Here is a 27,136-nt window from a genome sequence, read left to right on the forward strand (position 1 = left end):
GCCAGGTGCCATCACTGCCTGGACTAATTTTATTTTATTTTTTCCCCCCGAGACAGGGTTTCTTTGTGTAACAGCCTTTGTGTAACAGTATCCTGGAACTAGCTCTGTAGACCAGGCTGGCCTCCAACTCACATAGATCCTCCTGCCTCTGCCTCCCAAGTGCTAGGATTAAAGGCACGGGCCACCACCTCCTGGACTAACTTTTTTTAAAGATTTATTTTTAGAGGTAAGAAATATGACTCAGTGATTAAGAGCACTTGTTGCTCTTACAGAGAACCTAGACTCACTTTCCAGCATCTATCATTGGTAACTCCACTTCAAGGAATCTGATGCCTTTGAACTTCAGACACTAAGCACACATGTGGTGTACATGCAAATGCAGGCAAAAACATTAACACATGAAATAAGCAAATCTCAAGACAAATTTAAAAGACGTACTTTAACTTTGTTCTTATATGTGTTTCTTTGAGACTATATGCTACATTGTGGGGCTCCCAGTAGAGGCCAGAAGAGAATGTTGGATCCCTTGGAGCCAGAATTAGGCTCCAGTCCTCTGGAAGAACAGCACATGGGAGACAGAGGCATGTGGATCTCCGTGAGTTCTAGAACAGCCAGAACTACAGTTAGACCTTGTCTCAAAAAACAACAGCATAAAATAATAATAAAATTAAGAAAGAAGGGATTGGAGAAGAATAGGAGGGGGAAGTGGTGAACTGTAGAGAAAAAGAATCTAATAGAAAAGATTGTTTTTCATTACAGAGATCATATTTAAAGAGTGCATCAAGGGGCTTGAGATGACTCAGCAGTTAGCATACATACCCTGCTCTTACAGAAGACTGGTTTGGGTTCCCAGAACTCCTGCAGGTGGCTCACAACTGCAGCTCCAGAGGATTCCGACACTGCTGGCCTTGTGCATGTACCCCACACGGATATGCATAACAAAAATTACAAAATTTATGCCGGGCGGTGGTGGTGCACACCTTAACCCCAGGACTCGGGAGGCAGAGGCAGGCGGATCTCTGAGTTAGAGGCTGGGCTGGACCAATAGCCTCCAAAACAATACAGAGAAACCCTGTCTCATAAAAACAAAAACAAAAAGTTAAATTACAAAATTGAAAGGATATGCCAAGCAGTGGTGCTGCACATCTTTAACCCTAGGGCTTGGGAGGCAGAGACAGGTGGATCTCTGCAAGAGTTCTAGGACAGCCAAGGCTAACTACACAGAGAAACCCTGTGTCAACCGAGAGAGAGGGGGTGGAGGTATATTAAGACATTAGATAAAGTAATGAATTCATGGCACAATAATTTCAGGTTAAAATTGAGAACAAGTGCTGGGCAGTGGTGGCGCAAGCCTTTAATCCCAGCACTCGGGAGGCAGAGGCAGGCAGATCTCTGTGAGTTCGAGGCCGGGCTGGACCGACAGCCTCCAAAATAATACAGAGAAACCCTGCCTCGTAAAACCAAAAAAAAAAAAAAAAAATGAGAACAAGTGAAAGTAGAAGGCAAGTATTCTTTTTATCATTTTACTTCCTTTTTTTTTTTTGTTATGAAGAAAAGAATGTGAAGTTGGGGAGATAGCTCAGTCAGTAAAGTGTTTGTCATGAAAGTGTGAGGATCTAAGTTTGATCCCTAAAACCCATGAAAAAGCCAGTCATGGTGGTGCACACTTGTAACCCAATCTGAGGAGACAGAAAATGGCAGCTCACCAGGCAGCCTAGACAAGCCATCATCCTCCAGGCCAAAGAGAGACCCAGACTCTGTGTCTGCAAACAAAGTGGACAGCTCCTGAGGAACAACCAGGGCTTACTTACCTCTGGTGTCCATTGTGCACACACGTACACACGGGGAGGGGCAGGAAGTGACTTAGATGCAGAAGATGCTTGGATATTATCAAGGTAAGTTAATTTGGAAGAATAATTGAATAAAAGTTTTGTCTGTGAAATATGAAGCAGGGTCTCCTGTAGTTCAGCTTGACCTCAAAGCTTGTTGTATAGTTTAAGACGACCTTCAAGCCTCTACTTCCAAATGCCAGTTACAGGCATGCACCACTACAATGGCAACTAGATGGGAAAACATCCTATTTGTTCTCTCTCTCTCTCTCTCTCTCTCTCTCTCTCTCTCTCTCTCTCTCTCTCTCTCTCTCTCTCTCTCTCTCTCTCCCTCCTCTCCCTCTCCCTCTCCCCCTCCCTCCCTCCCTCCCTCCCTCCCTCCCTCCTGGCTGCCCCTCAAGTGCGGGGAATAAAGGTATGTGCACAATGTACAGCATTAGTGATATATATATTTTGGAGACATGGTTTCTCTGTGGCTCTTGTAGACCAGGCTGGTCTCGAACTCCCAGAGATCCTCCTGCCTCTGGGATTAAAGGTGTGCGACACCACTGCCCAGTGTGAAATATATTTTTTAGAGATCATTTTTATTAGTTTAATGTTTAGAAAAATCTTGGTGAATGATGACGACGTGTGTTTTTTGTGTGTGGCAGGAATGTGTATGGAGGTTAGAGGTAGTTTGCCTCTGAATATGCCCGGCTAGCTAGCCTGTAGGTGACACAGTAGTTTCATGTCTCTGAAATAAAATTTCCATTTTCCAGATTTCAAACTGATTCTCTTATTTTGTGAAGTAAGGTTTTCTTGTGACTGTGTTAACCATGGTGGCCCTGAACTGGGAGTCTTCAGCCTCGCCTCCACTTCCTGGTGACTGCTTCACAGGCATGCACTACCATACTTGGCAGGAAACTCCCATTCTAAACAACAGTTTGTCCAAGATCCTTTAGCCAATAAGTAGTAGAATTGTGTCAAGACCTATGTGTTTTATTTCTGTTTTAGCCGTCTTCATGAGTAGGTTATATATTTATGGATATATTTAGTGGTTCTGTCTGTTAAACCTTGTTCACGAAAGGCAAGTGGACTATATCTGTGTGTGTGCGTGGGCACGTGCGCGCGTGCTTGTCTCCTGTGCCTTTCACCAGTGTGCCATATGGTATGCCTAGACAGTTTACTGGATCCTTTAGGTTTGATAGAATTACAATACAGGACAGTTGTTCACCTTACTCTCCAATAATTTGGAAATAGCTCTGGAATATGATGTTTTCTTTGGAAACTTGAAGTAATCATATAGTCTTCATAAGTAACATAAATTCACTAAAAACTAGAAGCTAAATTAGGTAGTAAAAGCCTTTCACCGACTTTCTTTTTTCCTTTGTTTTTTTCTCAGATAGGATATATCTGTGTAACAGAGCCCTTTTTGAGAGTTTGTTCTTTTTACCATGTAGGTCCTCCTGGGATCAAATTCAGGTCACCAGATTGATGGCAAGCACTTTTGACCAGTCTTGCTGTGTACACAGGTGGGCCTCAACTTGAGGTGTTTTCCCACCTTTTCTTCTGAGGGTTGAGGTTATAGGTATGAGCTTCTATGCCTAGTTTCCTCCCTGATTTTTTCTTATGTTTTATTTTCTGTGGAATTTTTGTTATTTGTGTATTTCTTTTACCTTTCTTAAACTATGTTTCTAAAGACCAGAAACTAATGTGTTCTTACATGTTCTTTGTTGTTCCTTTTTGTATGTGTGTTTTTAATGTATGTATATTTACTGACAGAATAGCCCAGAACTACATCTTCAAGGAAGATCAGGGCTAGTGAGATATCTCAGTAGGTAAATGTGCTTGCTGTCAAGCCTAACACACTGAGTTTGATACCCATGACCCTCACAGTGGAAGGAGGAAACTGACTCCTGCAGGCACCCTCCGACCTCTGATCTCCACAGCCCACTATGACATTCACCCCACTATCAATAAATAAACACATGTAAACTGGAGGGGGAAAGTGGGGGATGAGTTACGAGTTGGGCAGGTGGGGTCCTCTGATACCAACACTTCAGAGGCCAGGACAGGAGGCTCATAAAGAAGCTGGCCTGGGCTATATAACAAAACCTGGGGGTAAGGAGAATAAAACTGTAAATTATGCCTGGTGTTGGTGACGCATGCCTTTAATCCCAGCACTCAGGAGGCAGAGGCAAGCGGACCTCTGTGAGTTCAAGGACAGCCTGGTCTACAGAGCGAGTTCCAGCACAGCCTCCAAAACAATACAGAGAAACCCTGTCTCAAAAAACCAAAGAAAACAAAACAAAAAACTGTACATTATAATTCATGCCTACTTAGGAGTAATGGAGAAACAGATATAACAAATACAAGTATTATAATTGTGATACTAGAGAAATGAACAATTTAACTTGGAATCACAGTTTATTTAACAATTTAGCACTCAGAAATCTCAGGTTATGAGAATTGAAGCAAGCAACTACTACACATCTCATCAAATATATTTACTAGTGGGTACATGAAACACAGTTATCTATGGATTGTTGATTATCTTTTGCATGAGAAACAGTTGTTATTATTAATCTTATTTAAATTTTTCTCTTACATTTATCTGTATATGTTGTGTTTGTGGAGGTTAGAACAACTTGAGGTTGTTATTTCTATCCTACAATGTGATTCTCGGGTACTGAACTCAGGTCATCAGGCTTGATGCTAAGCACCTTTTCCTGCTGAGCCATTTTGCTTGCTTACACACTCCCACCTCCCATTTTGTTATTTTTTTTAGATTGTCTCATGTGGTCAAGGCTTCCTTGAGTCATACATACTTGGTATGTAGCTGAAGATGCCTCTGAACTTCTAATTCTTTTGCCTCTGTCGATCTAGTGTTGAAGTTACAGTTTATTACAGATTATGTAGTGCTGGGGATTCATTCCAGGTCTCTGTGTGAGCTAGGCAAACACTCTACCAGCTGAACCATACCCCCAACTTTGGGAGGATTATAAGAACACCAAGTAAAAAGTATATTTTAGCCAGGCAGTAGTGACACACGCCTTTAATCCCAGCACTAGAGAGGCAGAGGCAGGTGGATCTCTTGAGTGCCAGGTCAATCTGGTCTACAAAGTGAGTTCCAGGATAGCCAGGGCTACTCAGAAAGTTCCTGTCTCCAAAAAAAAAAAAAAAAAGTATAATTTATTTAGACACTGTTTTATGAAGAACAGAAGCTCAAAGCAAACATAATCACATGCTTGGGGAACTGAGACAGGAAGAATCAAAAGCTCAGAACCCATTGAGTCTCAGCAAAGCTGTCTCCAACAGCAGAGAACAAAAAGGTTACCACCAACACAAATAGCAGGGGATATTACTTAGAAAAGAAGACATGTAATGTCTTCCATGCACTTAATGAATTTTTTTCTTCTTTTTCAAAGGGGTGAACAGTGAGTGTCACTATGCACCCTGGAATAGCACCAGAATCAAAATCCTATTCCAGCCTCCAGAGTGTTGAGATTATGGTCATATGCCCATATGTTCCTCCTCCTCCTCCTCCTCCTCCTCCTCCTCCTCCTCCTCCTCCTCCTCCTCCTCCTCCTCCTCCTCCTCCTCCTCCTCCTCCTCCTCTTCTTCCTCCTCTTCCTCCTTTTTAGAGATAGTCTTTCTATGTAGCCCTGGTTGTCCTGGAACTCACTAAGTAGACCAAACTGGCCTTGAACTTGCACAGGTCTGCCTGCCTCTGCCCCCAAGTGATGTATGATTCCCCCCACCCCCTTAACTCATACTGTTACTATATAGACCTGACTAACTTAGACTCAGAGGGCTCTGCCTGCCTCTGCCTCCTTAGTGCTGGGATTAAGGCATGCACAGCTATACCTGACAAAAATCTGAACTTTTAGAAATAGTCTAGAAATGCAGGTTTATTTTTTTAATAACCTGAGTAATGAGATTAAAGGCCTGCACTGCCACTATGCCTGGCCATGAGCATGATGTGTGTGTTTGCGTGCCATGGCCTGTATATGTTCTGAGGTTAACTTTGTGGAGTTAGTTTGTTCCAAGGATTGAACTCACATAATCAGGCTTCACAGCAAGCACTTTACTGCTGAACTATTTTGTCAACCATAAACACATCATTTTAGATCATAACATTCCACTCTGATTCCTAAAAACTTATAATCAAAGATGTTTAGCTCATCTCTTAAGTCCCCATAGTCTAGCAGTCTTGCCACAGTTCAGAAGTCCAATGGGTTTTCTGAGACTAAAGGCAGTCTGCACAGAAACCCTGTAGAATCAAAGTCAAATGTGTGCACTTCAGTGCTTACAATGGCACAAAGTAAACTATTCCATTCCAAAAGGGAGAAATGAGGATATAGCAAAGAAAGGCTGCAACAAATCGTGCAGCTCTGGGTCCAGTGTCTGGGGCTTATGACAGAATCATCTGGGCTCCAGAGCACCTGAGTGACCTGCTGCTGCACATCTGCCTCTTAGAGAGCACACACAACCATTCTGGACCAGCTCCATTCCATGCAGCCTTCCTCTAGGGGTTTCCCATGGTTTTCATTGCAACTTAGGCTTCCCCTTCATGTGGTGACTTCTTGGGGCCTCTTTGAAGGGCCTCTACCCTACCACACATTGCCTGGTCTCAACAGCTCTCTCCATGGACCCTTGACACAAGACTCCATTACTTGCTTATTCAATGTGTTATCTTCTATGCCTACAAAACATGTACCAGGTGATTGATACTAACAAGATCTGCTGCTAGCTTGGGAAGTAGTAGCCTGACCCCTTGGGCCACAGTTATGTTATTCACTATGTGCTTACCCTGGGGAAACTCTTCCTAAATGATTATTTTCAAATACCTATTATAGTTTCTGTCTTTTTGTTTAGTTTTGAGATAAGGTTTCACTGTATAGCCCTGGACAACTTTAAATTTACTATATGTAGACCTGGCTGACTTGGAACTCTTGGCTGTCTTCCTGCCATATCTGGAGTAGGATTACTTTTCAAAAATATTTCTGAGCATGGGATACAGCTGATTTAGTAAAGTACTTGAAGGATCTGAGTTGGATCCATAGAACCCAGGTTGAAAAAAACTGGTGTCTTTGTAGTCACAGTGCTGAGAAGCAGAGACATGCAGACCCTTTGAATTGACTAGTTAGGTAGGCTACATGGTAAGCTCCATGAGAGACCTTTCCTCAAAAGAAAAAAAAAAGTGCCTGAGGAACACTACCAGAGGTTGTCCTGTGGCCTTCATAGACATGTGCACTGCATACAGCACATGCATGTGTACGCACAGACAGTTCTGAGACCTTGCAATGACTGTGATAAAAGTTGAGCAGTCTTCTGTATAGTGACTTAAATTTATACAGCTTGCTTTATTTGTTACCTCTTTTGATCTGTATGACAGTCCTGAAAATAGATAATAACCATCTGCTCATACTCTCCAGTGGTTGTAAAAAGGCTGTTTAATTTGTTGTCTTCTCTCGGCGAACTTAGCCCTAGGGGGTCAATCCTAAAAAACTGTACTAAAGAATTCAAGAAAGTGTGTGTATTGGGGAAGATAACAGCAAAAAGTACAAAATGGTTTACATGAAACTAGAAAGTCTTTTGGGGTTTTAGAGTGATCCTGCAACACTAAAAACTTTTCATTGTGGTTTTGGAATACTAACACAACCAACAGCAGGCGATAAAACTGTAAGAAGCCATTTGGTTGTCAAGATTTTTATACTACTACTACTGCTGTACCAGCTATATAGAACCCCAAATATTTTCTGCAATTCAGACTTTAGAATTGAAGTGAAGCATTGAAATGAAGCTGGGCAGTGGTGGTGCATGCCTTTAAGCCCACACCCAGGAGCTGTAGAGGCAGGTCTACAGAGTGAGTTCCAGAATAGCCAGGGCTACACAGAGAAAAGCTGTCTTGATAAATCAAAAAATAATTGAAGTAATGCATACAGACTTCAATATTTCTAATGCCTTTATTTTGGATCATGAGCTAATAATGTCTCTTGCTCAATCAATGCTAAATTAATTATAGAACTATGTTCTCATCCTTGGAGTTCAAGGTTGTCACTGTGTAAGCACATTCTTGGAGGAGGAGGTGGTGGTGGTGGTCTTGTTGTTGTTGTTGTTGTTGGTGGTGGTGGTGGTGATTCTCATTGCTTTTGTTTTTGAGACTAGAATTTACTCTCCAGCTTGGCTAATCTAGAACTCACTGTGTAATCCAGGCTAGGCTCAGGTTTGCTGTAGTTCTCATCCCACAGCCTCTCAAGTGCTGCTAATTCCTAGTGTGAGTTAACCATGCCTGGCTCTTTTGGAGTGGCTGCAGAGATGAATGATCAGTAAAGTGCTTTTATGTCAAGCATGTAGACCTAGGTTTTGGATTCTAGTTCATGTCTATAAACATGGAGAGAGTAGAGACAGGAGGATTCCTGAGGCTGAGAATTCTGGGTTCACTGAGAGACCTGGTCTCAAAAAATAAGGTGGAAAGCAGAGAAGACACCTCAGGTTGAACTCTAGTATCTACATGCCAGTTTGAACACACACAAGATACAGTCATGTACAAACATATATATGAACACATATTCACACAATAAAAATAAAGAAAAGCATAGATTTTAGAGTTAGGGTTGTAGCTTAGTGACAGAGCATTTGAGAGCTCATGGATTCTGTTCTCACCAATACAAAAACAAAGCAATAAGTAGAAAAATATAAACAAATTCCAGTTTATTAGCAAAATATCATTTGCTATTTTTGGAAATATGGTTATCTGGCCGGTAAGATCCCTTAGCAAGCAGGGCTCTGGATGTGGACTAGATACTCTCCTCCTTTCTTTAATTTAAGGTGGATCCCAGGACTCAAGTCACCAGCTTGCAGGGCAAATGCCTTACCCACTGATCCAGCTAACTAACTGTTCACAGGTCATCTTTTTAAAGTTGGGCCTAGTGAAAGACACAACAAAAATGTTCTTAATAGTTTAATAGAAATTAAATAAAAATTTCTACACTTTGAAAATAAGGAACTGAATTCAGTTCAGTGTTTTAAAAAAAGTTGGCTCTTCGAGGTAATGCACATATTTTTGCTACTGCTGCTTGCCCTTAAAAACATTTGATCATTACAAAATGTTACTTGGTTATTCTTTTTATGTTACTAAGTTATTCTTTTTATGACTTATTTTATGTGCATTGGTGTTTTTCATATGTGTCTGTGTGAGGGACTCAGATCCCCTGGAACTGGAGTTACAGACAGGTTGTAGACACAGCTGTCATTTGGGTGCTGGGAATTGAACCACTGAACCATCTCTCCAGCCCCTCTAAGTGATATTTTTTACAATAGGATCAGTCATTGATTTGAAATGAATAAGTAAAAGGATTTTAAAAAACATGGTGCAACATCTTCCTATATATATTCTTTGGTGTCCTTTTCCCACTGATTTTTCCTTGGTTCTGTAGTTACTTTAATAATGTTAAGAAATTACTGCTTCAGGCAAGAAGTGATTTCATCTTCAGGTTGTTTTGTAATTTGGCTCTCTTCTGTGAGTTAACTCTGGAGAAATTATAAATGATGGTTCTTTTGAGGCTTTTTGTTTTTTCTGGAATTCTTTTTCAAAGATTGGTTTAGTTATGTGCAGAAGGATAGATGTTGGTGACAAAGTCTTTTAAAAGGAAGCAAATATCTGAGCAGAGCTACTTAGAGTTTTACTCACTCTTAACAGAACTCAGTTCTTTAAGTGCCGAAGATCTACAGGTGTTCTCTAGACTATTTTAAAGTGGTCTTGAAACCCTGTCAGCCAGGCTCCTTATAGTTCTTTTGTGAGAAAAAAAAATTACATGGTCAGTGTCTGGTTAACCCCATCCAATCTTTGCTGTGATTTATTTAATAATCCCATCTTGAACTCTGAATATTGATTTGCCAGAAAGATTGGAAGCTAGAGTTAGTTTTCTCCCTTTAAACAAACTGACATACTAGCCCATCCCCCACCCCTGCGTTAATGAAGAAGAGATTGTTCATGTTCTCAAGTAGCAGTATAAAAATGTCACACCCCGTCCTGACCAGCGCAAAAGCAGCTGCTATAGCACAAAATGTCCTTCCTCTGTCCTCACTGAAATCGGGGGAGGGACAAAGCCCAGTTAGTACTTTACCCCCATCCTGTCTGCCTGCTTAAGGCCTGTTTCCTACCCTAATGGTTTCTGCCTAACAAACGGTGTTTCTTTTTTACAGCATTTTGATCCTGGACTTGTTGTGGTGATGGTAAACTTAGCAGTGGTAATTTTTTATTTTCAGACTGAATTACTCCTTTTGTCATCAGTGCACCAATATGTTAGGCTTACTCTCTCTGTTGTAGCCTCATCCTTCTGCTTGGTCTTTTCATTTTCCTTTCCTTTCCTTATGCAACTTGTCTGATCCTTGTTCATTAAAGGGTAATGTTAAGAAGGGATGTATCTATGTTAGAACTGCCAAAAAGAATCAGTTAGAATATTAAATTCTAATACTGTCAAAAAACCTGATTTCCCCACCCCCAGTGTAATGGGCACTAGCACTTGCTACTGCAATTTATAAATAAGTTAAAACAATCTTTGACTGCCTTAGAAGGCAAAAGTACTAATGCAGAATTTATAAACAGGGGTTTACAGAGGTAATCAATCTGTACCAAAACTTTGCTGATTCTTCCAAAATAAATTCTGACCAGTAAAAAAATATTCTAAAATAAATTTCTTTGATGTTTCTTTTCAATTGTTTCATTGGACTATTTGTTTTTACCAGTAAATCCCTGATTGAGACGTTATGAAAGTGATATTGCACCTAGGAAGTCATTTTTATAACCTGTCTTTATCTTGGTCCTTTTGCTAAAGATTGCAGTCACTGCTTATTTATTATACCATTGGGCAGAAGGAACACTGCGTTTTCGTCTTGTTTGACTGGCAGTCTCGGAAATCTCCAGCAGAACACGGTGTTCTGTAAGCTTTTATTTTCCTGACAAAAGATTTCCATTTTTACTTGGGTAGGGTTTTTGTTTTGTTTTAAACTATGATAATATTTGCTTGTTTTTAACCTATTTATTGTTTAAAAACAATAATGGGATCTTGTTGATAAGCAGCTAAACTTCTAATTGTCAATAATGGAATATTGTTGACAAGTAGTTAAACCTCTGGGTTTGTTTTTCAGTATGATTTAAAGATGCAAACATACTAATTCCATAAATATATAGTGACCAGACACAAGCGTTGCTGGTTATTTTCTTTTTTTCTTCAGGATCCAAGCAGACCAATTATTCAAAAATTTTTCTTTGATAATACCTAAGATTTAGCCTGACAAAACTCAAATTTCTTGCCCAAAGGTATAATATATATATATATGTGTGTGTGTGTATAACAACAACAAAAACCACAAAAAACAATTGTTTACACCAGCCTGAGTGAAATGATGAGGGAAGTAAACATTGTGTTTTTTCACTGAAGGTGTACACTGGGTAAGGTAAGTCCTTTGCAGTTACATCACAATGTACAGCACAAGTTGTGATGTAAAACAGCTGTGGTAGTAAAGTGCTTGTCTGCCCCATTTGCTTTGTTTGGCTGGTTATGAGTGGATTAAGTATATATTTATTTTTTAAAAATCTCCAGCATAGATCAATTAGTTGAAAGTCAATTTTCTTCGCAACTAGTCCTTTTCACAGCTTACCAGTTACCATCCACAGACAGTGGTAAATCATTCTCGGAAATGAGATCTCAGGCACCAGTTTTAAAATAAAACCAATCTTGTCTCTAAGGGCAAGTAGCTGTTGTTTTTTTATTTAAGTGTTTCATTTGATTGGAAAGTATCTCTTGAAAAACAAAAATTTTACAGATGTTGGTTAATAATTGTATCAGTTTCCTCTGTTTGAAATGCACGCTTTTTTTTGTCTTATTTAAGCAGTTAAGATATTTATCACCAGTTTTAAGGGTGACGAGATGTCTGGACAAAGTTGTGCTAAGGATTGCTTCTTAGGCTCCTTTAAGAACTGTGGGCATGGTGACTCGTGCCTGTAATCCCAGCATTTGGGAGCTTCAAAGTCATCCTCACCTTCATAGTGAGTTTGAGGCCAACCTGGACTACATGAGACCCTGTCTTATAAAAACAAACAAAAAAAAAGGAACTTCTAAAGTTTTTAGTTGTAAACCTTCTGGTGCTATTGATGTTTCCCATTCATTTACTTAGCTTTGCCACAGTTACCTGGAGTTCTCTCCAGCTAGGAGGTCAACCAAAGTGGTTTGTTGGGTTTAATTCAGGAAAGGAAGGATTGGATGTAAGCTGTGAGAATGGCTTTTGTTTGGTTCACTGTAGCTTTCTGGTCTCTGCACTCCAAGGCAAGATCTAACCACCCAAACCTAATGTTTAAAGTGAACTGTTAGCCTAATTTATGTCTCAACTTGATTCTGTGTTCCTGTTACAGGGAGAACAGATCCTATTCCAATCGTTGTCAAGTATGATGTCATGGGCATGGGTCGCATGGAAATGGAGGTAAATTGGTCTCATTAAGCAGCGTTAGTTTTATGGAATATATAAAATTGCCATTAACTTCAAACTCAGATATCAGCATAAGCATATATTTACCAGATGAACATCATTTTAATTTTTCTTTGGTCAATTAAAATATGTATTTTATGTTTTCATTCTGGGCTATTTTTGAAGCACAGAAGATGTAAATACCCCTGTTTTAACTGGTGTATAAACATTGCATTTTCCCAGGATTGTACAGAAAGACCAGGTGAGGCTCTGGCACTTGCTTTAATAGACAGAGTTGTTCTGTACTTAAAAGACTGGTGTGGTAGACGTTCTGCCCGTGTAGAGTTGTGCAGTTAGTATCCACTATACCTTCTTTTTACTGTCTGAAACATTGGTGGTGAACATCGAACTGCAGTCTTGTTATCAACAGTTGTGTCTATTAGGACTGCCAGGAGAGGGAGTAAGGAATTCACTTGGCCTGCTGTTTTCTGTGATACAACAGTGAAGCAAAAGCTAGTTGAGAAAAGCGCCAGCTTCTTGCTTTCCACCAGCATTGCACTTGTGTAATGGCAGTTCTCTAGCTAACTCTGGGTGCTTTAGGAAGTAAGAATAACTGTACCTGTTTTTGTCAAGCTGGATTATGCCGAAGATGCTACCGAAAGGCGTCGTGTCCTAGAAGTAGAAAAAGAAGACACAGAAGAGCTGAGGCAAAAGTACAAGGTATCTTAAACCAAGTCACTGTTGTTTGAGAACGTCCATACAGAGAAGAAGTGTTCATTTTAGGGGAGAAGGGTCTCCTTAACTGACAGCATTCATTTACATTTGGTGGTGATTTGTGTTAATCTCAGTTTGTAGTTACTTTTTATTTACTGCTGCAGTAAAAACTGTGTGTGTTGGAAAAATTGCATTGTGTTTGAAAAAACTAGTCCCAGGTTGTACACAGAAAGTCAGGTAGTAGCAGGAAAAAAAAATGGTCACTAGTCTTTGGAGGTTTTCATTAAAAAAAAAAAAAACAACATGGATGAGGGTATTTTTGTGGGGAGGGCATTCATTTTTATGTAATGCCATAGTGTGCATAGAAATCAGAGAACAACTTTCAAGAATTGGTTCTTTCCACCCAAAGAGCAAACTCAGATCTCTGACTTGGCAGCAGGTGATCTTGCCTGCTGAGCTGTCTCACCAATCCTTGAACAATGTTGGGTTTTTTGTTTGTTTGTTTTTAGCAAATTAGGAATTCTTTTTCATTGTTAATTATACTCAGTCCTACAGCACAGATTTATCTTTATCTCTCCATGTGGACATCAAGTGGAATTCTTTTTCTTTTTTGTTTGTTTTTTGAGACAGGGTTTTGACTGTGCTGGAACTTGCTTTGTAGATCAAGCTAGCCTTGAACTCAGAGATCACTTGCCTCTGCCTTCTGAGTGTTGAGATTAAAGGTGTGTGCCACCATGTATGTGTATGTCTGTGCCACGTGTACCTGGTGTCCTCGGTTCAGAAGTTACCCTGAAACTGAAATTGCAGGTGATTGGGAGCCACCATGTTAGGCTCTAGGAAGCAAACCTTGATTCTCTTTAAGAGAGGCCAGTGCTTTTAAATACTAAGCCATCTCTCCAGTCCAGAGTAGTTTCCTTTTCATAACAAACTGTAGTTTGGAACAAGCAAGTTAGCATTCAGAAAGGCTAACTAGGAAACATTCCTTTCAAGGTATTATAGTATGTCCAGTATTTACCATAAAATGAACAAATTAGAAGACAAGAAATAGAAATAGACTTCATTAAGAGTATCATTTAGAAACTTTTTTCGTTGTGATACTTAAGGTGAAAAACAGGGGAGGAGGTTAAATACATTCTACCATTTAAAGGGGAAGTAAGCACTACTTTGAAGTGCTTATAAATTTAGCCCATGTATCTAGACTTTTCATATGTGTGGAAAAGAGAAAGGGTGACATCCTAATCAGAGTCCTTAACAACCTTTGTCAGTCTTGGAAACCCATAGGTTGTTATTTTCTTCCATTGTTAAGATAGATGACAGTTGAGTGAAATTAAATAAAATAACTATCATTTTACAGGCTTAAAGATAGGAAAAAAAAAACCAACAACAACAAAGATTGAGGAGATAGCATACCTGTGAGGACTCCTGAATATCCTGAAGTCCAGAATATTCAGTCATAGTGGAACATGCCTGTCTTCCTAGCATTCAAGACTACTAGACATGACAGCACACACTTGTAATCCCATGCACTTGGGAGGAGAAGGCCAAAATTTTGAGCACAACACCTAGCGTCACACAATGAGATTGTCTCAGAAAAGAAAAAAAAAAAAAAGATGCTTAGGAGATAGTTCAGTGTGTAAAGCACTTACTACAAAAATCCAAGGCCTGGGTTCATGTTACAAAATACCAGATGTGTCAGTACATGCCTGTGATCTCAGTGATCTTGTGGGGAAATAGAAGGCAATGACAAGATGATCCCTGGAAACTTGTAGACCATGCACCTGGTACAGACAGTGATAAAAGAGAGACCTTCCCTAAACAAGGTAGAAGTAAGAATAGATACTCGAGGTTGTTCTCTGACCTCCTTGCACTCAACATGGTCCACATATACACAAACAAATACTTTTAATTATTTTTTTAATATGTAGAGAGATGGCTCAGTGCTTACGAACACTGAATGCTGCTAAAAAAAAAAGAACGCTGACTCTTCTTCCAGAGGACCTGGGTTCAATCCCCAGCACCCACATGGCAGCTCACAACCATCTGTAACTCCAGCCCTAGGAGATCCAGTGCACTCCTTTATCTTCCACAGGCGCTTCATGTGGTACCTTGACACATTCAAGCAAGCACTCATACATGTGAAATAAAAAAAAAGTGAAATATTTTTCAAAACTAAACGGAAAACTTGAAAATGCTTGCTGCTATTTTGGGATTTGAGTGCTACCTAGGTTCACTTTTATTTATGTATTTACTTATTTTTTTATGGTTGTTGTTTCAAGACATGGTGGTGTCTAGATACAGATTTTTTTTCTTTTTTCTTTTTTTTTTTTTTTTTTGGTTTTTTGAGACAGGGTTTCTTTGTGGCTTTGGAGGCTGTTGTAGACCAGACTGGCCTCAAACTCACAGAGATCCATCCACCTGCCACTGCCTCCCAAGTGCTGGGATTAAAGGCGTACGCCACCAACGCCCGGCCAGATTTCTTTTTATGTACTTAGCTTGGAAGACTTTAGGTGTTCCACATTTGTACTTAGTACAATATTCCCAACCCCTAAGGCGAGGGGTGCAGGTGTCTCATCTATTCATAGAGATAAAAGACACCAAGCCCCACTGCTTCTCTGGCAGAGTGTATAGGATGTCAGACAGTCACCTTACCACTGAGTGTCCTCTAAGCTAAGTCCTTGTGAGTCCCTTCATGACAACTTCAGGCACAATTAATTTTATTTATCTTTTCATCTTTTTTGAGACAAAGTTTCTCTGTGTAACACTCCTGAATGTTCTGGAACTTGATCTGTAGACTAGGTTGACCTCTGCCTCCCAAGTGCTGGGATTAAAGGCATGTGCTCACTGTTATAATCCCAACATTTGGAAGGCAGTAGCAGGTGGATTTCTGGCTGCCTGAGAGTAAGTTTCTATCCAATGAGGGCTTTACAGGAAGACCCTGTTTCCAAAACAAAGCAATGGTATCTTCTCTGAAGTTATTAGAAGTGCTAAGAGTGGAACTAAAAATGTAGTTCAGTCGTAGAGTGTTTGCCCACCCTACATGGGAACCCGAGTTTGATCTCCAGCACGATCTAAACTGGGCAACATGGTGTGTGCCTATAATCCTAGCACTGGGAACTGGAAACAAGATGAGCAGTTCAGGGTCATCCCTGGCTATGTAGCAAGTTTGAAACCAGTGTGGAATGTATATACCCTGTCTTAAAAACAAAAACAAAACATCAACAACAAAAAATGGACAAGAATAAATATTTCTGCTTTGTTTCTAGTTCCAAGAGGGAACTTTAATTCTTTCACCATAGTGATGTTAACTAAGTTTTTCTTTTTCTTTCTTATTTTCTGCTTTCCAGGGAAGGAGGGAGATGGGAGAAGACAAAGTCCCACTAATATAGCTCAAGCTTGCCTGAAACCATGTAGTAATTAGTTTATGTTCTCCCTCCCAAGCTTCCCAAGGGCAGGAGTCAGTAACAGATGGCTAACTGGGGGGGGCTTTTGATGGATACTCTGTGCCCTGCTTGTTGATGTTCATACCATGGAAGAGAGATTAGACATTGCTAGGTATTTGTTTGTATTTTAATCAGTTAAAATAATCATGTAGGATTTCCTCCCTTTAGATATATTGCACTGATTGAATTCTTTTTTATAGTGAACCTTGAGTCTTTTGGATAGATCTTACTCTTCTTGCTGTGTAATCCTGCTTAGTATATGCTCTAAGCCAATTGCTGGTTTAAAAGTAAAAAATAGGGACATAAAGCTGGGTGGTGGTGGCCACACCTTTAGTCCCAAGCACTCAGGAGGCAGAGGCAAGTGGATCTCTGTGAGTTTGAGGCCAGCCTTGTCTACAGAACTACACAGATAAACCCTGTCTTGAACAACTTGGAGGAAAAAAAAAGGAAGGACAAAATCGGGCACCTGCTATTCTCAAAGAAGACCTGAATTCAGTTCCCAGTACCTGTGTGGCAACTCACAACTGCCTGTAACTCCATTTCCTGGGATTTGATCTAAGTCCTGGTCAGCTTAGTAATCACTATGTACCAGCAGTATCTTTGAACTCAAGGCAGTCTTATCAGCCTGAAGTGTATTATGAGCATATACCAACACTGTGCCTGGTTAAATTGTGCCTTATATTGAATCTAGTTGGTTTTTGGTTAAAGACAAAATAAGGAATGGTCTTGTCTACTGTATAGCTAAAAGGGAAATAAAATTGTACTCTCTTGAACACTTGTTAGTGTTTATACAAAGTGTTGTCCTTCCAAATTGCCCCTTGAGTTTTATCCAGCATTTATCAGGGCCATTGAACTTTATGGAAAGTTATTTTACTCACTACTTGAGTGATAGCTGTCAAAATCCTACATTTTTTTTATTTCTTGTTTGTGTTTTGTGATTCTTTCTTAACAGGATTATGTTGACAAAGAAAAGGCAATCGCAAAAGCCTTAGAAGATCTTAGAGCCAACTTTTACTGTGAACTCTGTGATAAACAGTACCAGAAACATCAGGAATTTGACAACCACATTAACTCTTATGATCATGCACACAAGCAGGTAAGGGATAACTACTTGGTACCAAGGAAAACTATTTTTAATTGTTAGAACCATTGATGTTGATGAGTGTGACTGATACCTTGTGTCAGCCAGTCCTTATTTTTGGCCCTTCATAGACTAGATTTTTTTTCCCTCATGGGAGTTATCCTAACATATATACCCTCTTCTCCCTGCCACTCCATCACCATTTTAAGTAGAGTAATAAATTGTGAGTTTCTTAAACCTTAGATGATGTTTGTGATAATGGCTGCTGTTTCCTATCAGTAAGTCATTTGTTATTCAATATGTCTTGGAAAGGGAATAAATCCTGAAGAAAAATAAAATTAGATAAATTAGATATGCTGTATCTTAGCAACAACACCCCCACACCCCCCACACCCCACACCCCACCCCCGTCTTAATTAGAGTTTCTGTTGTAAGGAAACACCATAACTAAAAGTAACTTGGGGAGGAAAGGGCTTATTTTCTTGGTAACAGTTCATTACTGAGGGAAGGGAGGGCAGGAACCTGGAGGCAGGAGCTGATACAGAGGCCATGGGAGAGTACTGCTTACTGACTTGTTCCTCATGGCTTTACCCAGTTTGCTTTCTTATAACACCCAGAACCACATTCTTAGGCTCTTGGTAGTTAGTTATTTCAGTTAAATTGTTTTCAAACAAGCAAAATCTTTCTAAATGGTTCAGGAACTCCCTATGTAGACCAAGCTGGTCCTGAGTTTGTGGTGGCCTCCTGTCTACCCCACACATACCCACCCAGTGTTAGGATTGCTGGGCTATCTCCCCAACTCTCAAGAGTTGCTTTTTTAAGAGGAAAGACATAGGAAAATACTTAGGAAAAGTGCCAAACTAATAAAATTCCTATTGATATTAATACCTCAGTGATATAGCTCTCAACTTAAGTGTAATAGAAATTGTTAGAACTTTAATTGTTGGATTTTGACATTCTCATTCATTCTCCTATATACCTTATGTTGACCGATTTCCTTTACTACTCTTATCAATTACAGGAGTTATCAACTTGGAAATAACTCTCTCAGGGCGCACTAAGCAGTTGTTGTCTGGATATAATTCAGGCTGCCTTAACTAGGAGGTGGTACTTTGGGGGATCAAATTGAGTGGGATTCAAAGATACTGTTAAATATTTGAGTGCACAATGCCTCAAAATAAATATTGGAGTCACTGGTGTTGAGGTTAACTATTGAAAAACCTTCAAATATGTGATGTTATTATTTCATACTTGCTTAGCACAAATCATAATCATTTTACATCTGTGGTTATCATAAACATTTATAAAGAGCCGATCTAGTTCCAAAATGTTTACTTGCAATTGTTTTTATATGATCAAAATAAAAATATAAAATTAAGAATTTGGGGATGAGGCTGGAGAGATGGCTCAGCAGTTAAGAACACTGACTGCTCTTCAGAGGACCTGGGTTCAATTCCCAGCACCCACATGGCAGCTCAGAACTGTCTGTAACTCCAGTTCCAGGAAATCTGATATCTTCACATCAATGCACATAAAATAAAAGTTAAATAAAAATAAAGAATTTTGGGTATCTGGGGAGATGGTTAGACGTTAAAGCACTTTCTGTGCAATATGAGGACTGAATTGGATCTCTTACACCCATGTAAAAGTGAGGTGGGTATGGTAGCACATGTGTGATCCCAGGAGACGGGCTCCCAGGAGCAAGTTGACTAGCCAAAATGGTGTCAGTTGGAGACCTCTGCCTCAGAATATCAGGTGAGAAGTGACTAAGGAAGACCCCTCCATCAACCTTGAGCCTCCACGAGCACATGCACTATAAACATAGAATACCCCTCCTCAGTTTTTTTTTTTTTTCATGAGGCTTGGTAGGTTGCTAGGTACCCATGCACAAAGCAGACATGGCAGCCTGCACATAATTTCTGCGCTGGCATGGCAGACAGAATTATACTAGAGTTTCCAACCTAGTTGGTTAGAGGTTCAACAAGGGATCATGTCCCAAAAAATAAGGTAGGAGGTGATAAAGACAACTTACACCAACCTCTATACATACATGTATAGTTCATAAAATTGTGATTTTCTTACAGAGAACTCATGAATACTGTCGACCAATATAGAGTATGTTTGAGAGCCCTGATTTGGAAAGATCTTTAGCTGTGTGATCCACAAATACATATTAGTTCATTCCTTCACCTGAAGTACACTTTACGGAGGCTGGAGAGATGGCTCAGAGGTTAAGAGTTTTGGCTGCTCTTCCAGGGGTCCTGAGTTCAATTCCCAGCAACCACATGGTGGCTCACAATCACGTACAATTCAATCTGATGCCCTCTTCTGGCATGTAGGCAGAACACTATATATGTAATAAATAAATAACTCCTTAAAAAAAATAGTAGGCCGGGCGTTGGTGGCGCACGCCTTTAATCCCAGCACTCGGGAGGCAGAGGCAGGCGGATCTCTGTGAGTTCGAGACCAGCCTGGACTACCAAGCGGAGTTCCAGGACAACCTCCAAAGCCACAGAGAAACCCTGTCTCGAAAAACCAAAAATAAAAAAAAAATAGTAGTACACTTTATTAAAAGAACCTAGGCGGGGCTGGGAAGATGGCTGAGTGGTTAAGAGCACTGACTGCTCTTCCAGAGGACCTGAGTTCAATTCCCAGCACCCACATGTCAGTTCATAACTGTCTGTGGTTTCACTTCCAGGGGATCTGGCACCCTCACACAGACATACATACATGCAGACAAAACACCAAAAAAACATAAAAATAAATATTTATAAATAAATCAATACCTCAGTTTTTAGTAGGTAGAGGCAGGAAGATTTTGAATTTAAAGCCAACCTGAGCTACATAGAAAGAAGTTTCTAAGCCAGGCGGTGGTGGCGCACGCGTTTAATCCCAGCACTCGGGAGGCAGGGGCAGGCGGATCTCTGTGAGTTCGAGGCCAGCCTGGTCTACAGAGTGAGTTCCAGGACAGCCTCCAAAATGATACAGAGAAACCCTGTCTCGGAAAAAAAAAAAATTCTGTCTCTGAATACAAAAGAGAACACTTGTAGTATATATATTTTTGTTTTGTTAGAATGTTACTCTTTTTGTTGAAAAGCAGACCATATCATTTCTTCATATTCTTGTCTTTCTACAAATTGTAGAATCCTAAAACAGTACATTATATATCAACAAAAATGTCTTAAATTTTTATTTTATAATTAAAACTGTTCTCTCTACTCAAATTCCTTCATTCCTTTCTTCCTGTCTTTTTTTCTTTTCGAGAGAGGGTGTTAACTGTGTAAAATAATACTGGCCTCAATTTGTGATCCTCCTGACTTAGCCAGCCTCTAGAACGCTGTAGTTAAAGGCTTATCTATTCCCTCCCTGACCTGAGTTTAAAATTTGTAGAGAACTATTAGTTGACTTTGGTAAAGTTCAGCTAAATAATAGGAAATAGGATAGTGTATTTTATTCCTCTTTAGTGGGCATGAATGTACAACTGGGTCTGCCATTTTCTCCAAATTGGTGCTCTAAAGTTACAAAGGTATCCCATGCTGTCCTCCAGCAAGACACATAGGACTATTATTACTATTATGGCTCTGAGGTCAAAGGTTAGTACTTATTCCATGTTAGTTATTCCTAGCTTACATCAAACTTTGGAGAAAACCTTTATTAGAGAAAAACTTTGTTAGTAGTAAACTAAAATAGGCAGCTCCTGGGAAATACTTTTACCTTGTTTAAGGTACAATTTCCAAAAAATGAAGCATCATGGTTACTCTCAGTTGTGTGTTTTTTTTTTTTAAAGGAATAGGATATTCGGAAAGTGTTAAATGTCTCTATTTACTAGCTTTTCTCAATTTTCTAAGATTTTGAGAAATAATTAATACAAAAATATTGAGACTTTGTTTAAAATTTCTAAATGTTAAAAGTTAGGCATTTTGATTCTGATTCTTGTGCTCTGTTTTATTACCTTTGAAATCTCCAGTGATGAAGACAGCCATCCTTGAAGAAATAACCCCATGTGTGATTACTTATTAAGTTCTGACATGCCTAAGTGCTCAATAAACATCAACACTGATCAAGTCAGAGGCTTGTTGGCTTAGTTGTAAGCTACAGTTAAATTCAAAACTAAAGGTTTTTCCAGACCCACTCACTGCCCTTTTAATTATCCTACATATCTTTTTAAATGTTTGTCTGTGATAGATGTAAAATGTCAAATTCAGATGCAAGGGATCTTCTCCCAGAGGGAGTCTATAGCAGCGCCAAGCTGCAGATCAGTGTTAGTGCTGTGTCCAAGGCCCTGTGTTTGCTCTCTAGTACTGCAAACAAGAAACAGATATAAAGTCTTTTACTTTAATACTTTTTTCTTTAACCTCCGGTCTTACCTTCAGTTTGTGTCACCACACCTCCTTATAATAAATACAGTGAGCAGATGATCACAGCTTATCTCAACAGATCTGTTTGATTTAGTCTTCATGATGTTAGTTTTCCCAACTGAAAAAAAAATCTGAGCCCATGTATGGTGACATACATTTGTGGTTACTGAGACAGAAACTAAGAGTCAGCAGCGTGACAGAAAGACCTCATCTGGGTTTCTGTTTGACTTATAGTGGTCTGTTATATTGTTGCTGTTGTTATTTAATTAGATAGGGTTCTGGCTATGTAGTTGAACTTCTGATCCCTCTGCTGGGATTACAGATAGAAACCCACCATGCTTTGAGGCCTACCTCTTAAACAAAATAGAGTACCTAGAACTTCTCAATAAGTCAACCTTTGGCTTATCTTAAACTATCTGATGACACTGGGCTTATATTTCAGCGAATCTTGATTATAGTTAAGTAGTTGGTGTCTCTTGCTCACTCTCCAATAGCTGTAGGCTCCACATCATCTTTTACAGTCTGTCATTAGTTGCTTGCCAGGTTCCTTTAAACACTCAAGGTTGTGACTCAGACCTACTCCCTTCCTTCCTGTGTTCCTGAGTTCTGACTGACACTGAGCATCCTGAAGTAGCCTCCATGCCTCCATACCTCCAGATGGGTCCTTCTTCCTTACAATTTCAGTGTGTGATAGTCTGATTTGGTCACCATAATTTGTCATTCTAAAGCAGATTCCAATATTCAGCATGCGTCTTTTTCTAAAATAACCTCAGCATGAAAACTGCACCTTTTACATGCTCTGAAAAAAACTGAAGTCTTATTTAATGCCAATATCGGTTCAGCTGAACTTTGAAACAGAGCACGCCCATCACAGCCAGTGGTGATTTCACTAATCTGAATTACATATATTAGAGGCTACTAATGAATGGTTTCCCTAATACTCTCTACTATCTGCCTGGATTTTTGACAGTGTTACCTACCTACCCTTAGTTGTTTTCATACTTGCTTAGTATTGCCAGAGCGCTGAAATATTTCTCCCAGTGCTCTGAATTAAAGTGTGTTCTGAGAAATTCCTTGTTGGTAGAAAAATGATTCTTCTTGAACTTTACAAAAATTTCACTTAAGTTTGGAGTGGCCACTTTTCTCTTAAGGCTTCACTATTTATGATTAGTTTTTTTTTGTTGTTGTTGTTGGTGGTGGTGGTGGTGGTTTTTTTGGGGGGGTTTGTTTGTTTGACTCAAATTTGTTTCTGTCATTTAATTCTCTACAGTGTATGTGTGTATGGGGGGGTGTTGATCAGAACAAGCACATCAAAACCATTTGGGCAAGGAAAAATAACCCTAGGACTGAATGTAAATGAAAATAGCACACTGTCTAGATCCTATACTGTTAATGTATTCCATGTCTGTTTTGTATTTATAGAGTTTTTGCCCTTAGAAACCCATTAAGTGATTGCTGGTAGAAATGGAAAACCATAAGGTATTTTTGAATCCTGAAGCTTCATAAATTTTCACTTAAACAACACAATCCCCTCTGTGAGAAACAGAAGTATAAAGATAGGAAGGAGTACACCTTGGAACCTCTATACCTATGGCACAGAGGTTTCAATCCAGTGGTATTTGTAGTTTATCACTGTGGGTGCCATTTCCTTTTGCTTAATAGAGAATGGAGTCATTTGGTCAGTCTCTAAAACTTGAGCATGTTTTGGTCCCTTCACCTACTAAGACTAGGTTACTTACCCAGTAATCAAAACCTAATTAACTTTGGAAAGTATCTACTTAGAAAAGCTTTCTGTTCTTACAGCTAGTTAATGGTATACCTGTCAGGAGCTAGTATTGCAGGTAAACCACATATTCTCTTATTATATATTTCTAATTGTTTTTCATCTTGGCACATAGTCCCAAATAAAAACCATGTTCATGTTCTACTGTTTCAACTTGGTTTTCTTTGTAAATTTAAATTCATCACAGTGATACACTAGGATAGTAATTCTAAGATTAAACGTGTGTTCTAGTCTGTAAGGTTAAAGCAACCTAAATAAAAATTTGTAAGTGGCCTGGCGTTGGTGGCGCACGCCTTTAATCCCAGCACTCGGGAGGCAGAGGCAGGTGGATCTTTTTTGAGTTCGAGGCCAGCCTGGTCTACAAAGGGGAGTTCCAGGACAGCTTCCAAGACAATACAGAGAAACCCTGTCTCGCAAAACAAAAAACAAAACAAAACAAAAAATTTGTAAGTAGCAGTGCTGTGAAGAGATCTTTGAACCAGGGATGGTGGTATATACCTAAAACAACCTCAGCCTTCTAAAAGAAGGCCAGAGTTCAAGGACAGACTAAGCTATGCATGGACTTCAGTAAAGTGCTTACCTAGCATGTATAAGGTCCCTAGGTTGAGTCCCCAGGTGGGTGGAAGGCATGCAAAGTTCTCTGAACTGGGATGCTACTGTTTCATTTCATCTTATTAAATGTGAGGCTCTCTACATTGTTTCCCTGGCATCATTGAGTAATATCCTGGATGGTCCTTTTCTAGAAACATCAAAGCTTGAATTAGGTGCACTCACCAAATACTTGAGGGACTGCTTTAGTTTGGCTGAAGGTGATTACTGTTATATTACATTGTGTTACATAAATGGAGAAAATAACCCTGGAGGTTTGGATTATTGATATGAGAGGAAAGGGAATGTTTGCAGGTTGAAGAAGATCAGCGCATATATATCCAAAAAAGGAGATTGAGGTGTAGTCAACCACCCTTTTGTTCTTTTTTCAGCTCTGTCCATAGCACCACAAAATGCATTAAATGTTTATTGAGCATCTCTTTTGTGTCACAGGCATCATATGGGCAGGCATGGTTAGTGGAAACTCAGCCTCTGCCCTGGTTCTGGGACAGTACAGTTGCTGTCTATGTGGGAAGTCTTAGAGCCCTCAGGAAACAGAATCAGGAGTTTTCTGAAGCTGCTTTGTAAGGAGTGTAATATCATTTTCATTAGAAAAAGCCTTTAATCCAAAGAACTAGAGTTAATTTAGTTGGTTTTCAAGTACTGGGTCATCATTAAGGTCTTCCCTACACAGATGTTTTGGGAAGTTTAAGGGAAAGGCCAGCCATGTAATAGAGTCAACAGAAAATGCTCTTGTGTTCTGCACTGTGCTGCAAATGCACACTTGAAAAATTACTGCTGAGGACTTCATCCTTCCCTCCCTCCCTCCCTATTTTCTTTCCTCATTTTTTTTTCTTTTGCTGAACTCTGGAGAGCTGTCTGTCTTACCGCCCAAGCACCTGGGTCTGTAGACACACACTACTGAACGTGAGCCTTTCAGTTTGAGTGCTAATGTAACATACATCTTTCCTTCCTTCCTTCCTTCCTTCCTTCCTTCCTTCCTTCCTTCCTTCCTTCCTTCCTTCCTTCCTTCCAATTAAAATGTTTTTACTAAATAAGGAATGTGACTTGAATTTCTATGGATACGATTTAGTAGTTCAGTAAAAATAGGCTGCCTTATTTTCAGTTCTTCAGATAATTTTGAGTCAATTTAAATGATCCAATATATTCATGTGGTTATACTGTGTTATCTCCCAGCTGGGAGTCTATGTTGGATTTCTGTGCATCATAGATTTTGCACAGTTTTTCAGAGAAGGCCTATCTGCAGTTTCTTGGTTTTCTCACAAAAACTAATTTTTTCCTGACATTCAGGTATGTTGTTGCTCCTTTATTTTTGTGTGAAATTGTGCTCCTCTTTAGAATTTAAGAAAAAGGGACAAATACAGTTCACAAAGAAAATTTTATGAGCATGCATTGGCAAATGAGCCAAGCCTGATAACCCATTGGGTGATATCTGAGTTTTAAAATGCCTGACTGATGAAGGCCTCTTTCTTTATCAAAATTACTATTTTGCCAGACTTTGTAGCATGGTAGAAGCAGTAGATCTCTGTGAATACAGGGTCAAACTGTTCTTCATAGTACGTTCCAGGCCAGCCAAGACTACATAGTGAGACCACGTTGAGAAGGGGGGTGGGTGCCGTGCTGGAGACATGATTCAGCAGTCTAGAGCACTGACTGCTCTTCCAGAGGATCTGGGTACAATTCCCAGCTCCCACATGGCAGCTCACAACCATCTGTAACTGCAATTCCAGGGGATCTGATGCCTCTTATGACTTCTTCCAGCTCCTTCATGCATTTGGTGAAGTGCACTCAAGCATGCATATAAAATAAAGTAGAATGTTAAAGTGACCCTTTTAGGCCAGGAGTATAGCTCTTAATGACATTATGTTCAGCCATGGACTTGGCCTTGAGTTTGCTCCCAAGCATCAGCACCCCCCCAAAAAAAACATATTACTGTTATATAAGGAATTTTCTTTTTAGTATCTTTATTTTCCATCATTGGCTTAATTCTGAATAGAAGTAAGTAAGGTGTACTTGATGTTTAGGCTTCTTATTTCTATAAAAAGATTTCCTTTGGGACTGGATAAATGGCTTAGGGATTAAGAGTGTACCCTTGGACAGCTCATGGCTGCTTTGGTTTGGTTTGGGTTTTGGTTTTTCAAGACAACATTTCTCTGTGTAGCATTCCTGGCTGCTTAGACCAGCCTGGCTTCAAACTCAGAGATCTACCTGTCTCTGCCTCCTGAGTGCTAGAATTAAAGGTGTACATGCACCACCATTACCTGGCCAAGAATTTTTTATTTCCTTTTAATGGTAGTTAATGTTGGTGTGTGATTTTTTTGGGGGGGCAGGATTTTTCATTTAATAATGCTTTATTTTAAAAATACATATAAAAAGAAAATAGTATCTGAGCACTGGTAGCATACTTGTTTAATGATGGTTAACATCATGAGTGAGACCTAAGACTTAAATACTAAAACAGAAAGGGGTTATTTTGGCATTTAGTCTCATAAACCTGTTGATATATACATTACTCTAATTTTATAATAAGGACAGCTGAGGCTGTGAGATAGAAGCTCAGTTGCCTGGTGATTGCTGGATTGACCTAGGTTCCTGACTGAAGTTTTACACTTGCATCTTTCTGAAAGACAGGAACAGCTGTGTTGAGAACAGAGTCTGACAGTCACAGATGAACTAGGGCAAGGTGCTGACAGTGGAGAGGGCTATTCTGGGTTCTTAGGAAGGGGAGGGTCCGGCAGAGACTTTGAAGGGATTTCTTGAACCTCAAGTGGGAAAGAGAGTCTTGGAGTCAGGTAAGGTAAGGAAAATAGGAGTCTTAACCCCCCATCTGGAGCCAGGGAGATGACTCAGCAGATAAGGGGCTGCTTGCT

At 39.7% G+C, this 27,136-nt stretch overlaps 1 protein-coding gene across 9 annotated transcripts in view; it reads left to right on the forward strand.

The window, feature by feature from the left end:
• Positions 1-27,136, forward strand: part of Gpatch8 (G-patch domain containing 8) — a 69,202-nt gene that overhangs the window by 29,375 nt on the left and 12,691 nt on the right. For 4 of the 9 annotated variants that reach the window (XM_040749820.1, XM_021227180.2, XM_040749822.1 and 1 more), the window contains 4 exons: positions 10,020-10,064; positions 12,229-12,296; positions 12,915-13,001; positions 17,388-17,531. In XM_040749820.1, coding sequence (XP_040605754.1) covers positions 12,270-12,296; positions 12,915-13,001; positions 17,388-17,531 — 258 coding nt within the window. In that variant the 5' untranslated portion in view covers positions 10,020-10,064; positions 12,229-12,269. Of the gene's footprint in view, positions 1-3,323; positions 3,341-10,019; positions 10,065-12,228; positions 12,297-12,914; positions 13,002-17,387; positions 17,532-27,136 lie in introns of those variants that run through there. The other 5 variants (XM_005070112.4, XM_013113307.2, XM_013113308.3 and 2 more) reach the window with 2 other exon arrangements.

This window comes from Mesocricetus auratus, unplaced genomic scaffold, assembly GCF_017639785.1.
Source record: "Mesocricetus auratus isolate SY011 unplaced genomic scaffold, BCM_Maur_2.0 Super-Scaffold_100007, whole genome shotgun sequence".
NCBI lineage: Eukaryota > Metazoa > Chordata > Mammalia > Rodentia > Cricetidae > Mesocricetus > Mesocricetus auratus.